Here is a 27091-nt window from a genome sequence, read left to right as displayed (position 1 = left end):
ATTTCACTAATAATCTTTAAAGCTGTTTTTATTTCCCAAAGATTACTAAAGTTACATGAACTAAAAGACATTAGGATTTTTATCTTTCTTTCAAAATATTTGATTTAAGAGCTTATTTTTATGCCAATTAATTAGAGATCTTTTATATAAACATCACACACACAACACATACATAAATACACAGACAGACAGAAGAAGATCCAGTAGTTGTTAGACGTTTTATTTGCCAGTTTCTTAATTCTGGCCTTAGGGCAGAGCCCTTCAAGAAACAGGGCTAGAAAAACATGCAGTTTTTACAAAATCTAGAATCTTCAAAGGTAGCTCAAAGAAAGGAAAATTCAAGAAGGGAAGTCAGAAGTTGTTCATGGAGAGGAAGAGAATTAACAAATGATAAAGGTCACACAGATATCAACCAGAAAGTATTCATTTCCTAAGCCGGGATTGAATCCAAGCCACCACTGTGAAAGAACAAAATCTTAGCTACTGAGCTACAGCACTGGGAAGTCTCCATTGCCCATCCCAGAAGGAGTCTAGAGTAGCTAATTTTGAGTTTGCAAAGGCTTTTAACTACTCAAGATAATTTTTAGAGCTAACTATGACAAGAACCCTAAAATTCCTTTTGCCTGGAAGGCAGAGAGCAAGAGAAAGTACCACCACATTGTCACAAGGTCAAGCTCCCAAAGACACAAAACAATTTGGAGACCTTACCCAGTTTTTGTTTCAGGATCCTGCAGCAAAGTTTGTTACTGACCAGCTTTCTGGGCCATCTTGATCAGTGGGCTTATGGGGTTTAAAGCTCATGTTGAATCCTAAAGTACCCCTTTATGACAGAATGATACAGGAAGACACATAAAGCATACCAGATTCGCTACAGCTTAAGACTAGCCTCATAAATCCTTTTTTCCATTAATCAAAACTTTACAGAAGATAAACAGTGATTTTTTACCATTCATTCAACCAGTTAGCACAGGGAAAGAGAGGCCAGAACTTTCCCAGTTTGCACAAGGAAAGAGAGGCACAGGGAAACAGACACCAGAAGTCTGACTGGTAAGAAATTCTTACCCTTTTGCCAGTATGTTAAGTTCCTGAGTTCCCCTTACCTGAAACATACTGTAGTCCCAGGGGGCCAAGCACATACACAAAAAATCATGGAACCACAGGCAAAATTTTCTCAATGTTGTAGGATGCCGCCCAAGGGGTTGTGTAGGGTAACCAAATTAACATTTGGCATTCTGGACGGAGCAAAATACATGTGACAAAACGTAGACATTAGCCACTCTGCTTAGCATGAAATATTGAACTGGCAAGGCTCAAACTTGCCCCTGGTTGAGCCCTGTCATCTTTAATCCATTTTTAACCAAGAGGGACTTTACTGAGGGGAGGGCCTCCAATGCAATCCCATCCTTTACTCAGGTAAAATGTACCCCACTACTTACCCGAAGTCAGCCAATTGGTGCTGCAGTCTGTTTCCTTTGGATCAGGATAGTAACTAAACTAAACAGTTGGCAGATTTAATTTTGAGGAGCCCTCTGTTTTGTTTTTTGTTTTTTTTTTTGAGACAGAGTCTCGCTCTGTCGCCCAGGCTGGAGTGCAGTGGCACGATCTTGGCTCACTGCAAGCTCCGCCTCCTGGGTTCACGCCATTCTCCTGCCTCAGTCTCCAGAGTAGCTGGGACTACAGGCGCCCACCACTGCCCCTGGCTAATTTTTTGTATTTTTAGTAGAGTTGGGGTTTCACCATGGTCTCGATCTCCTGACCTCGTGATCCGCCCACCTTGGCCTCCCAAAGTGCTGGGATTACAGGCCTGAGCCACCCAGCCATTCTAACATCAAAGGATACAAATACATTCATCAGGTACCTTGCTTGTTCTCTCAGCAATTTTAGAGGTTGTTAGAAGGTCTACTTCAGATCCCACTTCTGACACCATTTATTAAAAGAAAAGCTTCAGCCAAATTAAATTGAAAGAAGTTTATTTGAGCAAAGTATCATTTGCAAATCAGGCAGCCCCCGGAATCAGAGCAGATTCAGAGAGACTCTAGCACAGCCACATGGTGGAAGAAGATTTATAGACAAAAGAAAAGGGGAAATGAAGTACAGAAATCAGAAGTGAGGTACAGAAACAGCTGGATTGGTGCACCAGGTTGACATTTGCCTTATTTGAACACAGTTTGAACACTTAGCAGTCTATGAGTGGTTGAAGTATGGCCGCTGGGATTGGCCAAAACTCAGCTATTGTTACAGGTGCATACTCCTAAGTTAGGTTTTCAGTCTTGTCTGCCTATTAAGCTAGGTTACAGGTCATCCACAAGGACTCAAATATAGAAGTACAGAGTCCTTCTCAGGCCATATTTCATTTGTTTTAACAGATGATTAGTATGGCCAGCATATCCCTCTTCTTAATGTGTCCCCTGATTTCCAAGGCTATTACAGTGACAATACAAGTCCCACAGTAACCAAGTGGCAATAACTGTAAAGTTCTGGAAGCCACAGGTTCTTCATTACAGCCAAGTCTGGACTTTGATCAGTGATAATGAATCAAACAAGAAAACTAGGGAAAAGAAGCCCAAGCCACAAGGCCTTAGGAGAAAGCATTTTCTGTAACTTCTGATATGTTCATTCTTATTACCATCTCTTCTACACACTGTCACATGGAGAGTTGGCTATAAGATTTATTTTATGCTCCATACCCTTTATTTAAGATATCCTAACCATCCCACAAAACTATTCAGTCTTGAAATTCAAACTGAAAGTATAATCTTCATACCTCTCATTTGGAGTCTTCTTTCACCAATTTAAACAACCAAGCTCATCTATCTAAAGAGAGAAAGCAAAAAGAGAATTGGAACAAGAGGTTCTAAATTTTCACTGTTATCCAAAATAATGAAGCCAAAAATATTGACTGGTAGTGATGGTCGGCTGTTTTTTTGTTTGTTTGTTTGAATTGCATTTAACATAATTATATTAATATGCTAAGAACTACATGCTTTACAAAGATTTTAAGAGTTCTAAAAAGTTTTATTATTATTCATGCTTATGGATGGAAAATCTAAGGACCAGAGAAGCTAAATAACTTGCTCCAATTAACACATCTAGGACATTGGAATTTGCACCCAATCTGCTCTAGAGTCAAAGCACTTAATCTCTCTGTCAGAGAGCTGACTAAAATCTTGACTTCGGCTGGGTGCGGTGGCTCACACCTGTAATCCCAGCACTTTGGGAGGCTGAGGCAGGCGCATCACGAGGTCAGGAGATCAATACCATCCTGGCTAACACGGTGAAACCCCGTTTCTACTAAAAATACAAAAAATCAGCTGGGCAAGATGGTGGGCGCCTGTAGTCCCAGCTAAACAGGAGGCTGAGGCAGGAGAAGGGTGTAAGCCCTGGGGGTGGAGCCTGCAGTGAGCAGAGATTGCGCCACTGTACTCCAGCCTGGGTGACAGAGCAAGGCTCCATCTAAAAAAAAAAAAAAAAACTTAACTTCATTATCCCTCTCTCATCTCTGTATTTTTATATGAGTTAAATAAGAAAACATGAAAGCCTATTACCTAATACTTAGCACATAGTAGGCAATCACTAAATAGTAGTTAATTTAACCATATATAAATACATCCTAAAGATTTAGATATTTAAGTACTGTTTTTCTCATTAAATTCTCTTCATTATTATTGCAAAGTCTGTAACTTCATTCCCCACAGAATTCACTTTTCTTAACTAGTGAGTAGGGCAAGCTGATGTCATTGCTTAAAAGTTCCCAAGGACATAAAGCCTATATAATGCAGGTAGAACAACACCAACACTACAGCTGCTGGTGCTTCTTTCTCTACAGATTCCCCTTCAGTACTTGAAGGTGAAATAATCCACCTGAAACTGGCAATACAAAACTTGCACCTAAACAGTGTGCTGTAAAGGAAATAGGATGCTTCTGCCACACTGGTTTTCTGAATAATTAGATCAAGTTTTGTGTCGGAAGTGTCCTAATAAACCTGAAGGGCTTGCAAAAGTGGCTGACTTTTTTTTTTTTTTTTTTTTTTTTGGACAGGGTCGCTGTGTTGCTCAGGATGGAGTGCAGTGGGAAAATCATGGCTCACTGCAGCCTTGACCTCCTGGATTCAAGAAATCTTCCTGCCTCAGCCTCCTAAGCAGCTGGAACCACAGGTGTAAGCCAACATGCCCAGCTAATTTTTTGTATTTTTTGTAGAGACGGGGTTTCACCATGTTGCCCGGGCTTGATTGTGGCTTTTAATCTCTTCTACTCACCACTACAATCTGGAAAAGTGAAAAAATATATATTATTTCTGTACTACATTTTCTGTTAATTGGAAACCAATCCTTGAAAATCTTGCTGCAGGGTTACATATTTTGACATATTGAAAAATATGATAATAATATAGCTACAAAGGTGTGATTTTTACAGACAGCCTGAAATAGTACCTTTTACCAGAAAATATCACCAAATACATCTACTGTGACATCACCAAAACTGTGAACAAGACCTAAGGAGGGAACTTCAAGGGCTCTCACCTTTCTTATTGGAAAAAGCAAGGTAAATGGGGTTATCTGACTTGTCCAACTTCAAATAAGTTGTTATTTCTACTGGAAGATAAAAGTCTTGATATTGAAAGTGCAGGACTGACACTTCTGTTACTTTTGGAGGTACTAAGAGCATCAGAAACAACCCAGGTGACTTTTTTAGATATTTTAGTTGGATTTTATTTTTGTTCTTAATCATCTTTCCCCATTTCCCTGAAATGTATGCAATAAACACTAGGTCTTCTTCTTGTGCACCATATTGTTTCTACTGCAGTTGAACACAGCTCCATTTTTCAAAACATTTTTTTCCTGTGGCTCCACAGAAATAGAAAAAAATGATAATTATGGAAAAGGTTTAGTTTAAAATGTATATTCATATTCTATGAGGAGAGAACAGAAGCCTTCATTTCAGACCTAGTTCTTGATCTGCACACCCTTTTCAGTCTGTGCGGGTGAAATTTCCCATACTGAATAAAATCCTAGCCCCATTCTTGGTCAGCTCTTCAGCTTTGAATTTTGCAACCATGAAAACAAGTGTAAATCAGTAACACTTAAAATCACTTCTTGGAGCAAAAGCTTCAAATGAATACTTAAAGAAAAATTTCTAAACAGTAAAATTAATCTACGGTTATCTTTAGATGCTGCTGTAAATATTAATCCAAACTCTGGACACAGTGAGTTTAATTTTTAAGTGTTAACTGAAAGACTTCTCTGGCCCCAAAAATATCTTCTTTGCCACAGAACTGCTTTTCCAGTTCCTTGGTTTGACACTACTATTAGTCATTCCTCTAACACGGACAACAAAAAGGGCTGCTATCTCAGAAAGCCGGCATGATAAGGTATAGGACATATTTGACGAGAAAGAGAGAGCTAAGAGGAGATAAAGAGCCTTCTCTAGCCTATTTTCACAAGCAGTGTGGGGTTGACTCATTAGTCTGCCAGACAGCCTGATCTTGAGGGATGATATAAATCTCCAGTAGTCACTCGTAATAGGAAGGAAGTAGCAAGGATCATGGGGCCCAAGCAACCAAGAGAGACAGCTTCCTTGGGTGGGCCACCCCTAGAAGGCTGTGTGTGTCAGGGCAGCAGTGTGGAGGAGGAAAGCTAGAAAAGAGAGATACCTCATAGTCCCCCTAAACCTGCCCCACAATCTGACTCAGGACACCAAGGACAGGAAGAGAGAGGCCACTAAGACACATTCTGCTTCACTCCCTGATTCTACCAACTACCACAAAAATTCAGATGAGAGTGGTGGTAGAGTGGAGAAAGCCCGAACCAAGAGTCGGGAGACCTGAGCTCTAGACCCAGCTGTGACTCCAGTTCCATGTAACCTTGGACCAGTTGATTTGCCTCTCTGTGCCTCATTTTCTCTATTTGTAAAATGAAAAGAAAAATAGATTATGTCAACTCTCAAGTCCCTTTAAGGACTAAAATCCTGTGACTATAATGCGTATACTCGTTATTTTAAAAAATTGTGGTTCTTGAGTCATAGGCTAATTTAAAAGAAAATAACTATTTTCGTTTCACTTGTGGGCCAGTAAGTCAGACGACAGAACGGGACTTTGAAAAGAGCTAGAGTAATCTAATCAAGATGGTAATGCTATTAGGCTTGGATCTTGACTCCCACTTTAAGAATAAGTCTGCCCTCAGCTGAGGGGTGGAGGAGAGGTCAACTTCCACATTTTCCAAGGCTTCCAGGGTTTTATCCTGCCTTCTCTAAATAATTGTTCAAGAACATCACAGCCACATTGCCAATTGTCCAGTAGCTTGGTACAAAGCTTCTGCCCTCTGGAAGTTATATCGTGGAAATTACAGTCTCAGAGCCCATGGCAAAGCCAACAGCTGAGCAAGTGGTTTGGGTTGATGAAAAGTGCAGTCTACAGGACTATTAAAAAAAAAAAAAAAACCTATGTTCAGGGACCGGATTTGTGTAGCCTTGAACAAATTATGTATTTGAGTTAAAGAGAATCTTAACTTCTTCTCCTGTAAAAATCCATAACCTAAATCTAAGCGTTGGTATCTTACTACATTAAGGGAGAAATAACTTGTTTGCTCTTTCCGTCTCTCCTCTCCCTCTTCAAGATTGTTTTATATCTCTTAATGAATGAAGATTCTCTATTTTATTATTCCAAATGTGTATGTTAAGTACCTACTACGGGTGTATCATCACGTAAGATGTTAATGGGGATTTTTAAAAGAAATGCAAGATATTTTACCATAAATTCTAGATGGAGAGAAAAGGCATAAACACACAAGAAATTAAATGACCAAATAATTGATGCAGATACTAAGCGTTATATTAGACTTTTTTTTCTAATTCTTTACAGGTTGTCTAACAAAGAGAATGGAAGAGGCCGTCCTACTCAATCAAACTTCTTTAGTGACATATTTTCGGCTTAGAGGTTTATCTGTAAATCAGAAGGCACAGATAGCTATGTTTTCCATGTTCCTCATTTTTTATGTCCTGACACTCATTGGGAACATTCTCATTGTCATAACTATTATCTATGACCACCGGCTCCATACTCCCATGTATTTCTTCCTCAGCAACCTGTCCTTTATTGATGTCTGCCACTCTACTGTCACTGTCCCCAAGATGCTGAGAGACACCTGGTCAGAGGAAAAGCTCATCTCTTTTGATGCCTGTGTGACCCAGATGTTCTGCCTGCACCTCTTTGCCTGCACAGAGATCTTCCTCCTCACCGTCATGGCCTATGATCGGTATGTGGCCATTTGTAAACCCCTGCAGTACATGATAGTGATGAACTGGAAGGTATGTGTGCTGCTGGCTGTGGCCCTCTGGACAGGAGGGACCATCCACTCCATAGCCCTCACCTCCCCTACCATCAAGCTGCCCTACTGTGGTCCTGATGAGATTGACAACTTCTTCTGTGATGTACCTCAGGTGATCAAGCTGGCCTGCACTGACACCCATGTTATTGAGATCCTCATTGTCTCCAACAGTGGACTGATCTCCGTGGTCTCTTTTGTGGTCCTGGTGGTGTCCTACGCAGTCATCCTGGTGAGTCTGAGGCAGCAGATCTCCAAGGGCAAGCGGAAGGCCCTGTCCACCTGTGCAGCCCATCTCACTGTAGTTACACTGTTCCTGGGACACTGCATCTTCATCTATTCCCGCCCATCCACCAGCCTCCCAGAGGACAAGGTAGTATCTGTGTTTTTCACTGCAGTCACCCCCCTGCTGAACCCCATTATCTATACCCTTAGGAATGAAGAAATGAAGAGTGCCTTGAACAAGTTAGTGGGGAGAAAAGAGAGGAAAGAAGAAAAATGAAAATGTCTACATCCTTAGGATACGTGGTGCTCCAAATTAAAGAAATGCCTTGCAAAGAATAAGTTACATACCATATTTATCAGACTATGTGACTTATAAAATTATCCTTGGTCCAATATCTGACAGTCATAGCTATCATTGTGGTTATTAATGTCTTCTCTGTGCTGGAAATTATTCTAGGCACTGTTCATTTACTTAATTCGCACAACTTTGAAAGGTAGATATTATTATGCTTGTTTGTACATGAAGAAATTAAAGCTCTAGGATAGCAAATAACGTGCCCAAAGTCACTCAGCTAGAAAACAATGAAGGCAGCATGTGAACCCAAGTGTATCAACACAAACTCAAGCTGTTTTCATGACATATGCTGCCTCTTTCTGCTTTTCGGTTGGAGTGATAACCAAGGTCTAAACAAACCTTCAGATTTCTGGGCAGCCCTTGCCTGCATCATTCACTCAGATGCTTGTATAAACAGCTTAGCAAACACTAGTGAAGCAGACGAAGTGAGCTTCCACATGACTTTTGTGACAGAGAAAGAAGACTTTGAACAGGAGAAGTTACTGACACTCTCAAGTATCCAGGCAAAATCTGCCATCAGAGCAATGAAATGGGGATATCTTACTATTCATTCATTTGACAAATATTACTGAGCACTTATTACGTACCAGATACTAGGTTTAGAGCCATAAATAAGACATACATACAGTCCTTCCTTCATGGAGTTTAGGGTCTAGTGAAAATAGAAAACAAAAATATGAACAAATAAATTTTAACTACAGATTGTGATAAAGGCTATAAAACAGCAGGGTGCTGTTAGAGAGTATGGAAGAGACTTGCTTTAGATTAAGTGGTCAAGGATGGCCTCTCTGAGGAAGTTACATTTAAGATTAAAAGGAGCCAGCCATAAGAAAAGAAAGGTGATGGATATTCTAGGCAGGGGAAATGGCTGGTGCAAAGATCTATGCTGGGAAAGACCTTGGCTTGTTCAAGGAAGTAAATGATCAGTGTGATTACAGCTTAGACTATAAGGCAGAGAGTGGCAAAAGAGTGATATCAGAGAGCTAAAAAGAATCTTTCCATATTCTCTCAAGAAGTTTAGAATCTTTTCCAGTACAATAAGAAGCCACCAGAATGATTTAAGCACAGGTGTGGCATGAATAATTTATGTTTTAATAAAATTATTTTAGTTATTACATAGAGAATTCACTCAACTAAGCAATAGCATCCAATATTGTTCTTAGAGCAATGGATGGCTGTTAAGTATTTAGTAATAAATACTTAGAAAACAGCTTGGTAGAAAACACCAAGTTAGATAAACCATGATCTATAAACCAACATCTTAAATCTCATTGTGGTGGCACATAGTGTAGCAGAATGGAATGTGGTGAGTCAACTGGGATATGAAGAGGATATCCCAGATAATGGCATCTCATATTCATATTTATAAAAGAGCATGACACATTGTAAATCATCAGTGTGTTCTCACTCCATCACTAAGAAAGGCACGCTTAAATGCAGCTGCGATTTCCTAGGCCCTCAGTGAGCGTATGATCACTAAACCTCTGAGCCACAAGGTCTACATCATGATTTTTAGGAGGAAAATTTTTATTTGCTAGGAAATGTGTTAGGAAGGATATTCAAGTGACAGAAGCCATTTCAGTTATACAGAGGCATGATTTTAAAGGCATTCTGTAGGGCTTTCTGGGTATCATAAGTTAACTTCCAACAGACAAATCTGATAATTAATAGTTTCTTTCCCAAAGATAACTCCCTGGAAGGTATAAAATGATATTTATTTGAACTTGGTGGAATAATTGAGCTGAATTTAAGAATTATAAAATTTATGTAAAATAAATGCCCTTTTATTATAGGCAATGGCAGACAATAAGGAGAAATATCTAAATGTCTTTCCAATGAGCCCAAATAGAACTGCTTGTGCAGGAATCAGCCATACAGAGGAACACTTGCAAAATTGTCATATTGTCTGTCAACAAGACAATGCTTCAAGGTAGTCATTAAGATTGTAGCTGGTAAAACTATAACGGAACAATGATGTGATGTTTGCTTATTTTTTTCATAAGCAAAATTTCCGACACTACCCGTTTTTAGTCACACTAATTTTTACAACTCTCTGGGGAGGTAAAAATAAAACATTTTCTCTCCGTTTTATAGAAAAAAGCTTTTCAGATTCAGAGACAAGATAAAAATGTGTTTAATTACTCACTAAATAAATAGAGAGTCTTAAAGAACAAAAATAAAAGATCTTGATGCTTGGCTCTGTGGTTTACTTACTTTAACAGGAGAGAGGAATCATTATTTATTAATATAGAAATCTGCTCAGCAACTTTGTATTCAACAATTGAATTTTTCAGGTTACAACCATGTTCTATATAGTAAAGTAATGAATAGTGCCATAATACAAATAAACAAATAAGAAAGTGGGAATTTATTTCTGCATAAAAGATACTAATGAGTATAAATACCTATGCACATAAAAGTCCAGAAACTAGAGGTATAATTAGTTCATTTTTCTAAGTTTTTAACATGTACATAGTAGTGATATCTGGGCTTCATTTCATCATAGATATCTAAAACTCTTACTATGACTCAAGTTTTATATGAGAATTATAGGGAGCTGACCATATTCTACCTTTGTTTGTCAACTTGAAGTAATGATATTTAGATATTTTCATGAGCACCTCTCAGTTTAATGAATAGACTGCTTCTGATTCTTTGTCCTTTTGATTACTAAAAGGTAATCATGTGCTACCCTTTAGTTAGAGTTAGTGGGTCACTCACTCTGTATTGTATATGTCTGTAATGTGTGGATGGCTATGTTGTCTGCTCTCCAGTTCTCCAGAATACTCAAGTATTATTTCTGTAAGTTGACAGACCATGTGGAAAATAGTGACAAAGACCCCAATCAATTATAAATTTTTTTCAGAATAAGCAAAGAAACATATTTATACTTAATATTTTTATTATTAACCATATTTCATTTCATTCCATTAGCTCCATTAAAGTTGATATTGTATGGTAGCTCTCTGACCATCTATAGGATCTTCATTTACAGCTAATCCTACTCATTTCAGTCACAGAATATCATCATCATTACCTAAGAAATTTGTCATGGATCCCTCTTCATATGGACTTGCCCATTCCACAATAAACTGATATACTTCAGCCCAATGAGTGATAGTAGTTAATGATTAGCTGAGAGGGGCAGGTGGCTTGAACTCAGGAGTTTTGAGACCAGCCTGGCCAACGTGGTAAAACCTCATCTCTACTAAAAATACAAAAATTAGCCAGGCATGATGGCATGCACCTATAGTCCCAGCTATTTAGCAGGCTGAGGCAGGAGAATCACTTAAACCTGGAGGTGGAGGTTGCAGTGAGCTGAGATGGCACCACTGCACTCCAGCCTGGGCAACAGAGTAATTAGAAAAAAGAAAAAAAAAAACACTTGGTATTTTCTACCTTTTTAATTTTTACTATTCTCGTGGGTGTATAGTTTTGTTTTGTTTTAACTTTTTATTTTGACAATAATTTCAGACTTACAGGAAGTTGCAGGAATAGTACAAAAAAATTCCTGTCTCAAAAAAAAAGTACAAAATAGATCTAGACATGAGAGAATTACATTCAAAAGCAACAAAAGTTTAATTCAATAGAAATAAGTAAAGGCTTATTTATACACTTGAAAATATATTGGAAAGCAAGATTGAAACTACTATAATGTATAAATCACAGGAGTGATGTATAGCTTCCCAGAGGCAATAGCCCACAGAACAGTATAAATCAAGAGAGTCAATTCTCACTCTACCTGCTCCTGAAACTGAGACTGAACTGAGTTCCCCAAATTGTATTATTTTACTGATGAAATCAAAAGCTGTCTTTAAACTTTCCCAGGTTATTTTTCCTTATAACTTCCACTATGATCTTTTGCTTTATTTAAATAATAGTTACTAAGTTCTTATCTTTAATGAACAGAATAAGTTCTTATCTTTAATGAGCAGAAATCTGACCTGCTCCATGCCATTTTACCTAATTTATGAAGTTATATAAGTTGATTTTGACTCTTTACTTTTGCTTTTTCATTAAGGATGTGGCTGAAATTATGTCTGCAATCCCAATGCCCATTATGTATATGATTTCATGAAAAAAACTTGTCTCTGCCTGAGCTGCTTCATGGCACTTTTTACCTCGTCATTCCTCAAGGTGTAAATGAAGGGATTCAGCAAAGGGGTGACCACTGTGTAGAAGACAGACACCACCTTGTCAATGGAGAAGCTGGTGTCTGGCCGAGTATAGATGAAGATACATGGCCCAAAGAAGAGGGCAACCACCATGAAGTGGGCCGAGCAGGTAGACAGGGCTTTCTGGCGCCCTTCAGCTGAGTGTTTTCGAAGAGAAACCAAGATGACCGTATAGGAGGTGACCACGGCCAAGAAACAGGAGAGGGAGATGGTTCCACTATTGGTCACAATCAGTATTCCTGTAAGGTATGTATCTGTGCAGGCCAGCTTGATAACAACAGGCACATCACAGAAGTAGCTGTCAATAATGTTGGGGCCACAGTAAGGTAGACGACTAGTCAAGAAGGTCTGCCCTAGTGAGTGAACAGTACCGCCCAACCAGAGAGCAAAGACAAGCTGTATACAGACTCTCATGTTCATCACATTGGGGTAGTGGAGTGGAGTGCAGATAGCCATGTAACGATCATACGCCATAATGATCAGCAGAAAGATCTCAGCACAAGCAAAGAGATGTAGGAAGAAGAGCTGTGTGATGCAGTTGTCAAAGGAAATGGTCTTTCTCTCTAAAAGCAAACCCTCCAACATCTTCGGCACAGTGACAGATGAGTGGCAGATGTCAATAAAGGAAAGATTGCTCAGGAAGAAATACATGGGGGTATGGAGACGTGGAGTAAAGACTGTGGCAATGATGATGAGAATGTTCCCCGAAAGCGTTAGCACATAAATGGCTGAGAATGCCATGAAAAACAGCATCTCCAGCACCCATTTATCAGTGAGTCCCAAGAAGACAAATTCAGTCACTCTTGTTTGGTTTAGACTGTCCATTCAATGAGCTTAGGGGGAGAAAAATGAAAGCTAATTTAGTTTTACTATTATATGAATAGAACTAAATGAAATGACTTTGTATTCTTATCTGAATTGCTTATTTATCATCAGAGCATATAGCTTATGAAATCAATTTAACAATAGTTGTTACAATATACCCACTACTTACCAGGAGCCATGCCAGGCACTTCTATTTAAACACAACCACCCCATGGCACAGGAATCAATTGTTTCTGCTTTGCAGATGAGGTCAGTGAGCCTTTACAAGAATAAATAAATGCCCAAAACCCTTACACATTAGTTATTTGGCTCTTTTCACTTCAAACTAAAGCACTGATAACATTAAGATAATATTCCAATACAACTCCCAACTAAATAATTTGACTCTTCCTATCAAATTACATATACATTCAAAGCCTGCAACATATACATTCAACGCCTGCAGCACATTTTCATTTTTTCAATGTTGAGTGTCCTTTTATTTTCCCTATTAATTCTTCTCTCCAGCCAAGCAAGTCACTGTCCTCCAGGCATCCTACCTCCACCTACTTACTTTCCAAAATCTTTGTCTTTACTTTTTCTTTTCCCTCTGCTCAGAAAACATACACGCTATTCAAGTGTACTCTCCTCACCTCATTGTTGACTATTAATATACAAACAACTCCATTAAAAATGGGCAAAGGACATGAATAGACACTTCTCAAAAGAAGACATTCATGTGGCCAACAAACATGAAAAAAAGCTCAAAATCACTGATCATTAGAGAAACGCAAATCAAAACCACAATGAGATACCATTGGCTATTATGAAAAAGTCAAAAAACAACAGAACAGATGTTGGTGAGGTTGTGGAGGAAAAGGAACACTTTTACACTGTTGATGGGACTGTAAATTAGTTCAACCATTGTGGAAGACAGTGTGGCAATTCCTCAAAGATCCAGAACTAGAAATACCACTTGACCCAGCAATCCCATTACTGGGTATATACCCAAAGGAAAATAAATCATTCACTTATAAAGATACACATACATGTATGTTCATTGCAGCACTGTTTACAATAGCAAAGTCATGGAATCAGCCTAAATGCCCATCAACAATAGAATGAATAAAGAAAATGTGGTACATAACACCATGGAATATTATGCAGCCATAAAAAGGAACAAGATCATGTCCTTTGCGGGGACATGGATAGACTTGGAAGCCATTATCTTCAGCAAACTAATGCAGGAACAGAAAACCAAACATCACATGTTCCCATTTATAAGTGGGAGCTGAATAATGAGAACACATGGACCCACGCTACACCTGTGGAGCTCTTTGCTTAATATCTGATGATCTGTTCTGTAAACCACCATGCCACATGTTTTCCTATGTAACAAAACTGCACATCCTGCACATGTATCCATGAACTTAAAGGTTGAAGAAAAAAATTTTATTCATCCTTCACTTTGTCTTTGACTATTTCAAAGAACACTACCTTTAAGAAAACTTTCCTGACCCAATCAAAGCTTATCTATTCCCTTTCAGGCTTCTTTTATGGTCCTTGACCTGTAAAATAAAGTAAAATAAGATGTTCATTTTTGCTCTCCACTAAATCAAAAAAAATTTTTTTTTCGAAATGGCGTCTTGCTCTGTCTCCCAGGCTGGAGTGCAGTGGCGCGGTCTCGCCTCCTGGGTTCACACCATTCTCCTACCTCAGCCTCCCGAGTAGCTGGGACTACAGGCTCCCGCCACCACACCCAGCTAATTTTTTTGTATTTTTATTAGAGACGGGATTTCACCATGTTGGCCAGGATGGTCTTGATCTCCTGACCTCGTGATCCGCCGGCCTCGGCCTCCCAAAGTGCTGGGATTACAGGCGTGAGCCACTGCGCCCGGCCTAAAATTTTTTAAGAGTAGTAACCACACAGGACTTATCCTTTGCAGCACTTAGTAGGTGCCTTGTACACAATGAGTATGCAAAAACAAATTTTTACTTGAACTGAAACTAACTTCTTAGGCAGCCTGAAAAAGAACTCAAGGCTTCCTTCACAATGGAGCTAAGAAAATACTTAAGAAACTTACTTCTTTAAATTCTGTAATATGACATTATTGTATAAATACTAAAGTTATATTACCCTAACTTTTTATACTGATGGCTGGCCAAAAACTATAACAGTTGGGAAATAATTGTCACAAACCACAAAAAGAATTTATATTCTTGATCCAATTATTTCACTTGTAAGCATTCAAACTATGAAAAAAGCTAAATACAAGGATATATTAACTATAGTATTATTTAAAATAACGTGAGGCTTACATTAGCGGTTTACATTAGGAACAACAGTTCACAGGGCTTACATCAGGAACAATGTCATGGGGCTTACATTAGGAACAATAGTGACAAAGGCCTACCAACATGAAAAAATATTAAACATAATGAATAAAAATGAGATAAAGCATGTTAAACTTTCTCAATAATCTAAAATATATAATGCCAGCCAGGCGTGGTGGCTCATGCCTGTAATCCTAGCACTTTGGGAGGCCAAGGCAGGTGGATCACGAGGTCAGGAGTTCAAGACCGGCCTGACCAATATGATGAACCCTCATCTCTACTAAAAATACAAAAATTAGCCAGGTGTGATGGTGCACGCCTGTAATCCCAGCTACTTAGGGGGCTGAGGCAGGAGAATTGCTTGAACTGAACCAGGGAGGCGGAGGCTGCAGTGAGCCAAGATCTCGCCACTGCACTCCAGCCTGGGCGACGGAGCAAGACTCCGTCTGAAAAAAATAATAATAATAACAAAATATATAGTGCCATATAAATTATCAAAAAAAAAACAGTAGACTTGAAGAAAATATTGTAACATAGATAACCAAAAAAGAATATTCCTGTTATCCAAGATCTCTTAAAACTTGATAAGAAAAGACAAACGACTCAATTAAAAATGAGCAAAGAATATACTTAAGTCACAGAAAAAGAAGTGCAAATGACAAATAAGTATGAATAAAAATACGCTCAATTAGTAATAGATTACAAAGAAAATCAAATACTTTTTGTCATTCATCAGATTAACAAAGATATAAGGAAAGGAGTACTCAACACTGCTACTAGAAGTAGGTATTATTGAGGTCTTTTTGGAAAATAATCTAGCAGTGCCAATTAAAATTTTAAACACTCATACCTCTGAACCCAGGAACTTTACTTATAGGACTGTATTTTGTAGAAATAAAGAAACCAGTAACTAAAGAACTAAAGATACATGTTTAAAGACTTTTTGGTAGAGTAACATACTGGAAACAAACTGAATGTTTCTCAATAGAGGACTAGATAAACACATTTTAGTACAGCCACAATATGGAATACTATGAACTATTAAGAATAATAATAATAATGAGTTGGATCTATATGTATAACCTAAGGCAGTGGTTCTCAATGTGGCTGCGCATTAGAACCACTTAAGGAAGTTTTATAAATTTTGATACCCAGGCCTCATGTCAAACAATCAATTCAGAATTTCTGAGAAGTGGACCCATCAGCACTATTAATGCTCCTTGGAGATTCCAGTGTGCAGCCAAGATTACAATATACTAATTCATGGAATGTCAATAACATATTGTTAAGCAAAAGAACCTATTATGAGTATACTATGAACCTTGAAGGAAAGAAGGGAGTGAGGAAGGGAGGGACAAAGGAATGAATGAACAAAGGAAGAAAGAAATCGAAAAAGATTTGTGTGTGTATGCATATATGTATGTGCATATGCTTCAACATATTAATATTTATACATATTCAAACATATATACATATTCATGATATGTTTGTATATATTTATTCCTAGAAGGACACAAGATAGATGTTGAAGAACACACATTAATTTTAACATTAGTTACCTCTGGAAGTATGGAACTGAAGGAAATGATAGGATTTTATTAATTTTTACATTATAGTTCATAACTGTTCAAGTTTGTATAATAAGCATGGGTTACTTTGTTTTAAAACAAAGTATTAAAAGCATGCATAGGGAAAAGCAAGTGAGAAGAATGCCCACAGCTTGTTCTTATCCTACTGCTGTTATAATTTGTTCCAATTGTATTATAAACGTATAATTTTATATTCTATTTTTCACTCAGTATTATATCATAAGTGTATAACCAAGTGACATTTCATTACATATATGTATTCGAATGTGTGTACCCAGTCCATCCTTTGTGGCCATTTATGATGTTTCTAATTTCTCACTATTAAAAATAATGGTGCAATCTGTTCTCAACATTACAGTGAGAAATCCTATTAAAATATAGGTCAAGCTGGGTGCAGTGACACGTGCCTGTAGTCCCAAATACTCAAGAGGGTGAGGTGGAGGATCTATCGCTTAAGTCCAGGAGTTCAAGGTCTGCCTAGGCAGCACAGCGAGATGCCATCTCTAAAAAAAAAAAAAAAAATCAGATTAAATTATTTCACTAATTCAAAGACTTTCAATGACTCCCTGTTCACACATTGCAAGTGAAGTCTTTACATTAGCCTGCAAAGCCCTCAATGACACAACTTCCCATTTCCTCTCTGACCTTGTCTCCTACCACTCTTCCTTTCAGCTCCAATCACGTTGTCCTCCTTGGTATTCCTCAAATACTCAAAACACAGTCCCACTCTGGGGCCATTGCACTGGCTGCTTCTTCTGTTTGGAATCTCTTCCCCCAGATATCCCATAATTCTGGGGTCCCCAACACCTGGGCCACAGATGGGTACCAGGCTGCACAGCAGGAGGTGAGCACTTCAGCATCACCGCCTGAGCTCTGCCTCCTGTGAGATCAGCCTTAGCATTAGATTCTCAATCACAAACCCTCCTGCGAGATCAGCCTTGGCATTAGATTCTCAATCGCAAACCCTCCTGTGAGATCAGCCTTGGCATTAGATTCTCAATCACAAACCCTACTGTGAACTGCACATGCGAGGGATCTAGACTGTGCACTCCTTGGGAGAATCTAACGCCTGATGGTGTAGGTGAAACAGTTTTATCCTGAAACCAATACCCCCACCCCAAGTCCACGGAAAAATTTGTCTTCCGTGAAACTGGTCCCTGGTGCCAAAAAGGTTGGGGACCATTGGTATAATTAACTGCCTCACCCCCTTGATGTCTTTGCTCAAACATCACCTTCTCAACAAGGTTTATGCTGATAAACATAGATAAAACTAAAACTCACCCAGAATTCTAGCACTCCTAATCACCTTTATCCTGATCTACCTTTTTTATTTTTTGAAAGCACTGATCACTTTCTAACATACTATATAATTCACCTATTTAGTCTATTGTTTATTATTTTCTTTCTCCTGCTGCTAGAATATAAATTCCAAAAGGACAGAGATCTTTGTTTCGCTCAATGAATCACCCAAATTATCTAGGAAAGTATATAGAACATAGTAGTTGCTCAATACATATTTTTGAATGATTATAACTTCTCTAACATGTTATTCTGTTAGGAATAGATTACTAGAAATGAGTTTACTAGCTTAAAGATTATACCTCAAAATATATTATTATCAAATTGCTTCCCAAAATATTTGCAAGATTAAATAATTCACTCATGGTCACTCAGCAACTGGCTAAAATGGAATTTGAATTTTTCAGAGCCTATGTTCTTAACCAAAGAACTAAAAGAAAAAAACATAAAGTGGGCTTTAAGTAGCAATGAGATCCAACTATGCACTCCCTGAAGGAAGGGAAATATCTCATTCATTTTTCTATCCACAGAGCAATGTAACTGGCATAAAGGAAGAACTCACTGAATACTTATCAAATTAATTTTTTTAATGTTTTAAAAGTAGGACAAAGCAATCTTCCTGCCTCAGCCTCCCAGCACTTTGGAAGGCTGAGGTAAGAGGATGGCTTGAGGCCAGGAGTTCATGACCAGCCTAGGCAACATAGTGACACTGCATCTCTACAAAAATTTTAAAATTAGCTGAGTGTGGTGGGACATGTCTATAGTCCCAGCTACTCAAGAGGCTGAGGCAGGAGAAACATTTAAGCCCACGAGTTTGAGGCTGCAGTGAGCTATGATCACACCACTGCATGCCAGCCTGGGCAACAGATCAAGACCCTGTCTAAAAATAAAATAAATAAAATAAAATTTTTAAAGATATTTTTAAAGTAACACTACAAGTAAGAATTATGAAAAATCCAAAAATTTGGAGGGAAGTTGATCTGTACATCAAAATAATTACCCATTTTAAGGCAATCAGCAGAAATCTTATCTACAAAGGGGCAATTGAACAAAAAGCACCAGAATCCCCACTAGACATCAGTATTGTGTATTGTGTACTGTGTATATTAGAATTCTTCATTTAAAAAAAACTGAAGGTCAGTGAAATCTATCTCTTTCTGCTCTTTGTCTACCTTTTTTTACCTTTCTTCCAAGAGCTCTAGAGTTCCCACAGCAGCTCCACAATGTAGACAGCAACAACTTTCCCCTTTTTGAAATCACACCTCTGAAGAGTATCGTGACTTTCCAGAGATCAGTGACCTCTACTCCCTAACCCCAATTTCAGCCTACTCATCTTTACTTTTCATCAATGATACCTCCAACCCTATCTTTCTCTGCCTCTTCTCTCTGTTTCTACCTGATCTCTGTTTCAGCACTAAAGGCTCAATCCTTGGCAAGGACACACTTACAGAAGTGTTACTTAGAGAAGGCTCCTTTTGCCAAGAGGAACATGATTTTCCATCACAGTAGACCATTATCGTGTTAGCCTCAAATGGATTTGTAAAATCCAGAGCTTCCAAGGTCTTGCTTAGGTGGATCTGATATAAGAGAACTGCCTATATTGATTGAATGCCAGGGCTTAAACCCTCAAGAAGAGACAAGGCAGAAGTTCATAGGAACACGCTGTAACCTTTGACAGGTTCATCTCCCTAATAAAATGGGATGCAGGTAAGCTTCAGAGGTGTTTTGTGGCTTTCCCAGCTTTTGCATGGCAAGATTGGAATTCTGTGCCAATTCTCTTGTCCCTAGGCCTTTCTATTACTCAATAGTTGGCTGCAGAGAGCTGAGTTGGATTAACTCCTAAATCTTTTGCAGCATATTAAATTTAGTTTATTTTTTAAAGATTTGATTCTTCCCCATATATGAGGAGACCATCTACTCAGTTACCAACTAAAACTGGGAAAGAAATCTCTGAGAAAAAAAAACTGCTGTGAAAGTTTTAGAGCTGAAGGTTGTTTAGGGTAAGAACAAAATGATGTCCTTGCTTCTGCATACATAGAAAGCATTTAGAGGCTGGGTGCAGTGGCTTATGCCTGTAATCCCAGCACTTTGGGAGGCCGAGGGGGCGGATCACCTGAGGTCGGGAGTTTGAGACCAGCCTGGCCAACATGGAGAAACCCCGTCTCTACTAAAAGTACAAAATTAGCTGGGTGTGGTGGCGCATGCCTATAATCCCAGCTTTTCGGGAGGCTGAGGGAGGAGAATCACTTGAACCCGGGATGTAGGGGTTGCAGTGAGCCGAGATCGTGCCACCATTGCACTCCAGCCTGGGCAACAAGAGCAAAACTCCGTCAAAAAAAGGAAGGAAGGAAGGAAGGAAGGAAGGAAGAAAGAAAGAAAGAGAAAGAAAGAAAGAAAGAAAGAAAGAAAGAAAGAAAGAAAGAAGGAAAGAAAGAAAGAAAGAAAGAAAGAAAGAAAGAAAGAAAGAAAGAAAGAAAGAAGAAAGAAAGAAAGAAAGAAAGAAAGAAAGAAAGAAAGAAAGAAAGAAAAGAAAGAAAGAAAGAAAAAGAAAGAAAGAAAGGAAAGAAAAAAGAAAAGAAAGAAAGAAAGCATTTAACATCACAACTCCATACATTACAATGATGTAGTCATGGTGAGTTATGTCCCAAAGACTGACCCTGGGTAGGAAATCCCAGAGGAGCAGAGCTACCATGGCTCAACTGTAGTCCTCCAAATCTGCTCCAGAACAGCCCAAAACTAATCTGTACGCTGACTTTCAGAGCACAGGTTTGCTGCATAAGGACTTCCTTGCTCTTACAAACAAAGACTGGATGGCCATCTGCCAGTAAAAAAGACTTCATCTTTTCAGCATTCAACATTCATCCTATAATCATGTGTGAGTGTCTGCTATATTCCAGGCACTGTTCTAGGTATTCAAATCCAAAAAGCAAACAGAAGTGATGGTCTTGATCCCTTACAACCTCAAGACTCCATAACCTATGGAGTGTTCGATAACTAGGAAAAAGAAATCAGTGCTGTGGCAAAATCTAAAGGTGACAAGTCATAACCCCAGACATCTTGAGGAATCCTGGAGGGTGTGCATATGTGTGTTTTGTCTGTGTATGTGGGTGCCTTCATAGACAGCAACATGTTAAAAAAGTATTCTGATTCCTTAGACAGAAAAGAGGTTAAAACAACTCTCATAAATTAAAAGGCATTCTATTAAACTTCTAAACATACACACTTAAGTGACATATCAGACAAGTGGCTGAGACAGTCTTGCTCAATACCATGTACGTAACGTACATTTGAGCATACACGTGCAGACCCACAAAAAGAATGACAAGCAACGCAGGTAGTGGTAAAACTTACCAGTTTTCTCCAGTTGTGCAGGGATGCTTTAGCTAATTGTTATAATGTTACTATAATGTTATTTCATTCACTTTTCTCATAATTGTTTCTAGAAATGAAACAGAAAAAGCAAAATCCTAAAAAACATGAAATAAAATACACTCTGATTTGGATATTAGTAACTGGCTTTCTGTTTGAACAGTTTCGCCTTTTTAAATTGTGTGTGTGTGTGTGTGTGTGTGAGAGAGAGAGAGAGAGAGAGAGTCTCACTCTGTCACCTAGGCTGGAGTGCCGGGGTGTGATCACAGCTCATTGCAGCCTCAACTTCGTGGGCTTATGCGATTCTCCCATCTCAACCTCCCAAGTAGCTGGGACTACAGGTACACACCAACCATGTCCAGCTAAATTTTTGTTTTTTTGTTCATTGCTTTTTTTTTGGTGTTGTTGTTGTGTTTCTTGTTTTTTGTTTTTGGTTGGTTGGTTGGTTGGTTGGTTTTTTGTAGAGACAGGGGCTTCACTATGTTGCTCTGGTTGGTCTCAAATTCCTAGGCTCAAGTGATTCTCTTGCCTCAGCCTCCCAAAGTGCTGAGTTTACAGGCATGAGCCATCACGCCCAGCAGTTTCACCTTTTTAATAATGGTCCCTGGATTTTTTAAATCCTTTTTCTTTTCTGCAAATTTTGCATTTTTCCTTTACAATACTTTGACTTCTGTCAGGCCAACTAAGACAGAACTCAGTCTACTTGCCATTACCACTTTAATCAGTAACTACCATGGACATCATTAGAACTGCATTTTAAGACATCCAAAAATCTGTTACTCGAAGGTCATTCATTCATTCAACAAATTTTTTAATAGAAAAAAGTATTCATTTTTAGTTCATATTAATAGAAAGCACACTTTTGGGGGATATAACTTGATACTAACATTAAGCTTTAAGTTTTGTATTAAGAAAATTTTTTAAACTTTTTTTAGGGACAGAGTCTTGCTCTATCACCCAGGCTGTAATACAGTGGTGCAATCATAGTTCCCTGTAGCTTCAAACTCCTGGACTCAAGCAATCCTCCCGCTTCAGCATTCCCAGTGGCTGGGACTACAAGCATGTGCCACCATACCTGGCTAGTTTTTTGGGTTTTTGAATTTTTTTAGAGACAAGATCTCATTATGTTGTTGGTCTCAAGTTCTTGGTGTCAAGCTATCCTCCCCACTCAGCCTCCTGAATAGCCAGGATTATAGGATCCAGCCACGGTGCCCAGTAAGAAAATATAAAAATTTTTAAGGGGTCTGTGTCAAATCAAAGCCATTTGTCTTAGTCTATTTTTGTGCATCAGAACTAATAAATATTGTCAAATGAAAGCATACTTCCTGAGTCTATATATATATATATATATAAATTTGGATTCTGCTTCTTTTTGCTCCTTTAGCCAATTCATATATTACTCTGCATATACTTGAGCAAGTCTCTTAACTTTATTTTCATTATGGAATGCAGGTAATAATTTTATCCCTATAATTACTGTAATAGTTAATTTTATGTGTCATCTTGGCTAGGCCATGGTACCCAGTTATTTGGTCAACAATGACCTAGCTGTTGCTTTGAAGGTATTTTTTAGATGTGATTAATATTTAAATCAGTAGACTTCAAGTAAAGCAAATTGCCCTCCATAATGTGGCGAGGCTTCATCTAATCAGTAGACGGCCTGAAGAAAAATGACTGAGGTCCTAAGAAGAAGAAAGAATTCTATTCCCAGACTGTCTCTAGATTCAAGACTGCAACAGTAACTCCTGCTGGAATTTCCAGCCTGCAGGCCTGCTGTGAATACTTTAAACTTTCCAAACCCACAATCCACAGTCTCATAATAAATCAAGCTCTCTCTCTGACTCTCTCTCTCTCTCTCTCTCATTTTATATATATAATGTATATACACACAGTTGACTCTTGAACAACACGGATTTGAACTGAGTCCACTTGTACGCAGATTTTTTTTCAACCAAACGCAGATTGAAAATGCAGCACTCACAGGATGCAAAACCCATGTATATGGAGGGTCAACTTAGTATATGCCAGTTTTGCAGGGATGACTGCATATTTGGCTATTGGTAAGGGCATCCTGGAAACCAATCCTCCTATGTATACCAAAGGACTAATTTATGTGTGTGTGCATGCGTGTGTGTGTGCATGCATGTGTGTGTGTGTGTGTGTGTAAAACCTTTGGTTCTGCTTCTCTGGAGAACTCTGACTAATATAATTACCTTCTTTGCAATGATCACCAAGATGGGACTGTGGTGAAGTTTAGGAATATGTAGGAAGAGCACTGTACATTTATCACTCTCAGGAGATAAGCTTTTCTTAAAGAGCCTATTATCTCCTCTCTCCTCACCTCAGAACCCGCCTTAAATAAGAAACAATAATCATGATCACGTTATAAAGGTGAAGCAGGAAGAGGATAGCAAAACTCAGCATCATAAAATCAAATCAGTCAACCCAGGAGCTCTATTAAGCTTAAGCTGTCTTCTAAAGTCCAAAGCAATATTCTTCAACGTATAATCAGTAACATTTGTTTATACGTAAAAACTGTCTATCTTATTTGTTTAAAATAAATTTTCTCAATATATATCACACACTTACCATCTACTCTGTATCTCCCCTAATGATTCCGTTCTCCTCTGATACCCTATTATAGAAGCCTAGGATATAAAATCATGAAACTCAAAATTCTGCACAGGGTAAACTTTAGGCTCGAAAGCTTTGGAATTTTTATCTATCTGACACAGAATTTTGAAGTGATCATCACATGACATAATTGAACTTGCCATCAATGAGTACTCGGAGGTATTATTAAAAGTTTTCCATTCCAATGCCTTTCCTGTTATTAGTCTCATTCATTTAGCCATTTAATAAGTGGACAACAAATCCAGAAGCCTTCAAATATGGAAGAGTTCCAAACCTTTGGCAATTAGCATGACATCAGTTTGTACAGCCACTGTAATAACCACTGCATACACACCAGGGATTCAAGGTCCATAACAAGTGAAACCTCACCCATGAACACTGAGTAAATTGGTACCAGTCAGTGGGTACCCAGGATGCCTGATATACAGCCTAGAACTAACTTAGCTTCCGGAAGTATCTTGCTAAACACTTCCTAATTTGCCTCTTCTAATGCTTGGGCAGATGTTCAAAGTAATATCTATAAATCTATATTCTCCGCACTTTACAGATTGTCTGGGTAAGGCAATCTTTATAAGTAAGGCAAAAATATCAAAGTGTTTTATAATGAGTTTTTAAATCTCTTTTTAAATATTTTGACTATGTAAAGCAAAAATATATTGTGAAATTTATAACATGTAGAAGTAAAGTATATTAAAGTAATAACAAAAAGCCTGGGAGGAGAAAAACAGAAGTTTGAAAGTTTCTTATATCATACAGGAAATGATATAATATCATTTGAAGTTATACTGTATTAAAGATGTATAATCTAAATTCTAGAGCAACAGCTAACATAAAGTAATATAACTAATAAGATTATAGTGAAGATGAAATAAAATTAAAATACTAAAATAAAACCCAGAAACAAACAAACAAAAAAACTCAATCGAGACCAAAATGGAAAGAAAATGAACACAGAAGAAATGGGGAAAATAGAAAACAAATCACAAAATGGTAGATTTAAACCAATCATATCAATAACTACATTAGAATTTTTTAAAAAGGAAAAATAACATACCACTCTAATATTTATCAAAAAAAAATTCTGAACAGGATGTTACAGAAACCTCCAACCTGGAGCCACCAATATGCATAGATAACAAAAAGCTCCAAGGAAAGCCCATTCCTTCTAGCCAAAGGACAAGGAAACAGGCAGAAATCTTCCTGCTCCAGCTAAACACCAACAAATAAACCACACCCTCAGGTCTCAGTCAGTGAGCAGGGAAGTTGCTCTTCCACCCCACCTTCCTTCCCAATAGAAGCCACTGTGCACTCTGGTTTCCCCCTTGGTAGTGTCAGCAGGCCAAACAGGGAGCTGATCTTCCACTCCCCAGATGGCAGCAGCAGGTAGTGCTCCAGTCTCCTAGCAAGATACTGTCAGTGAGGTCCAACAATGAGCTGAGCCTCCATCTCTACCTGGCAACAATGAGGTAGAATGAGGTGCTGTGAGGTGAGACAGTAAACACTCAGCTTCCCCCACCCCAATGTCAGCAATGCCCAGTGAGGAACTGAACCTCCACACCCATCCAGTGGCCATGTAACTGAACAAAGCAATGGAAAGCAGGGCTAATCGGAGTTCCTGTTCCCATCCCCTTGTCAACAAGGCCCACTGGTGAGCTAAGCCTCCACTCCTGCCACACCAACCAGGCAGGAGGTAAGTCTAGTTGGCCCTCTCCTTTCCCCCCTTCCAGCTGGCCCAGCAGAAAGCTGATCATCTCCATTCACAGGCAATAAGGCAATGTGACTTAACGGTCCCCTTTTTGCTGGGGTGGTGCCAGTGGCACCCAGCAGGAAACTGAACATGTGTATCCACCAAACTTTACCCTACATATCAACAGGAGAACTACTGCTAAAAAGAAGATTAAATAGGATCCAGAGTTTCCTAATAAAAAACCCATAATGTCCAGGCTACAATCAAAAATTACTTTTCATTCCAAGAATTAGGAAATCAGAACATAAATGAGAAAAGATAATCAACTGATATCAACACCAAGACGAATCAGATGCTCAAATTATTAGAAAAGGACTTTAAAACAGCTCTCACAAAAATGCTTCAATGAGTGAGGCCAGGTGTGGTGGCTCATGCCTATAATCCCATCACTTTGGGAGGCTGAGGTAGGAGGATCACTTGAGCCCAGGAGTTTGAGACCAGCCCGGGCAATATAGTGACATCTCATCTCTACAAAAAATTGAAAATCAGCTGGGTGTGATGGTGAGTGCCTGTAGTTCCAACTACTCGGGAGGCTGAGGAAGGCGGATTTCTTAAGCCCAGGAATTTGAGGCAGCAGTTGAGTCCAGAGAACTGAAAAATACAATAACTGAAATTAAAAAGCTCTCTGGATAGATTTAATATAAAGGGGAGATGCCAGAGAACAGAATCTGTAAACTTTAAACTGATCAATAGAATTTACTCAGTTTGAAAAACAGGGAGAAAATAGACTGAAAGAAAAATGAGCAGAGTTTCAGAGACCTATGGGATAGTAACAAGAGATCTAAGTTCATATCATTGGAGTTTTAGAATAAGAGGAAAGAAGTGGGACTGAAAAAGTATTCAAAGAAATAATGCCTGAAAACTCCCCAAATTTGGCAAAACTATAGTGGCAGAGGTAATTGACTATAATCATGAGGATATAGAGTTGCTACTATGTAATGGGGATAGAGAGAAGTACGAATGGAACTCAGAGATTTATTGGAACATGTCTTGGTGTTTCCATGCTTGGTGATAGCAGTGAAGAGGTAATTGCATCAACCAAGGTCTGAAAAGGGTACAGTAACCTGGGGCTTGGGCCCTTCAGGGATGAAGGTCTGAGTCACCAAAGAGCAAGAAACTGAGACCAGCAGGAATGCTGAATGAGGGAGCCTAGAATGAGTGATAGAATAGGGAGACAAGAGATAACAGTGATGGTCTTGGGACCAACTGCAGCAGCGACTCTACTATCTGACTAACTCCC

At 38.6% G+C, this 27091-nt stretch overlaps 2 protein-coding genes across 2 annotated transcripts; one reads left to right on the top strand and one right to left on the bottom strand.

Annotated features, from left to right (window-relative positions):
• Nucleotides 1–6874: 6874 nt before the first annotated feature.
• Nucleotides 6875–7822, top strand: LOC129012068 (olfactory receptor 4E1). The gene has a single exon (XM_054447368.1). The coding sequence runs from the start codon at nucleotides 6875–6877 to the stop codon at nucleotides 7820–7822; it is 948 nt and encodes a 315-aa protein (XP_054303343.1).
• Nucleotides 7823–10339: 2517 nt separating this feature from the next.
• On the bottom strand, nucleotides 10340–24162 carry LOC129013157 (olfactory receptor 4E2). The gene is made up of 4 exons (XM_054449679.2): nucleotides 24060–24162; nucleotides 21453–21540; nucleotides 17210–17303; nucleotides 10340–12908 (listed from the first exon to the last, which is right to left on the bottom strand). Exon 4 carries the CDS (start codon nucleotides 12898–12900, stop codon nucleotides 11959–11961), a length of 942 nt encoding a protein of 313 aa, XP_054305654.1. The 5' UTR covers nucleotides 12901–12908; nucleotides 17210–17303; nucleotides 21453–21540; nucleotides 24060–24162; the 3' UTR covers nucleotides 10340–11958.
• Nucleotides 24163–27091: the final 2929 nt, after the last annotated feature.

This window comes from Pongo pygmaeus, chromosome 15 (genome assembly GCF_028885625.2).
Source record: "Pongo pygmaeus isolate AG05252 chromosome 15, NHGRI_mPonPyg2-v2.0_pri, whole genome shotgun sequence".
Lineage (NCBI taxonomy): Eukaryota > Metazoa > Chordata > Mammalia > Primates > Hominidae > Pongo > Pongo pygmaeus.
Note: the sequence above shows the minus strand (reverse complement) of the source record. Positions and strands in the feature narration are given on the sequence as shown.

Bases quoted from the DNA above. Each gene is read 5' to 3' on its own strand.
- LOC129012068 (XM_054447368.1), top strand. From the start codon at position 6,875: ATGGAAGAGGCCGTCCTACTCAATCAAACTTCTTTAGTGACATATTTT.
- LOC129013157 (XM_054449679.2), bottom strand. From the start codon at position 12,900: ATGGACAGTCTAAACCAAACAAGAGTGACTGAATTTGTCTTCTTGGGA.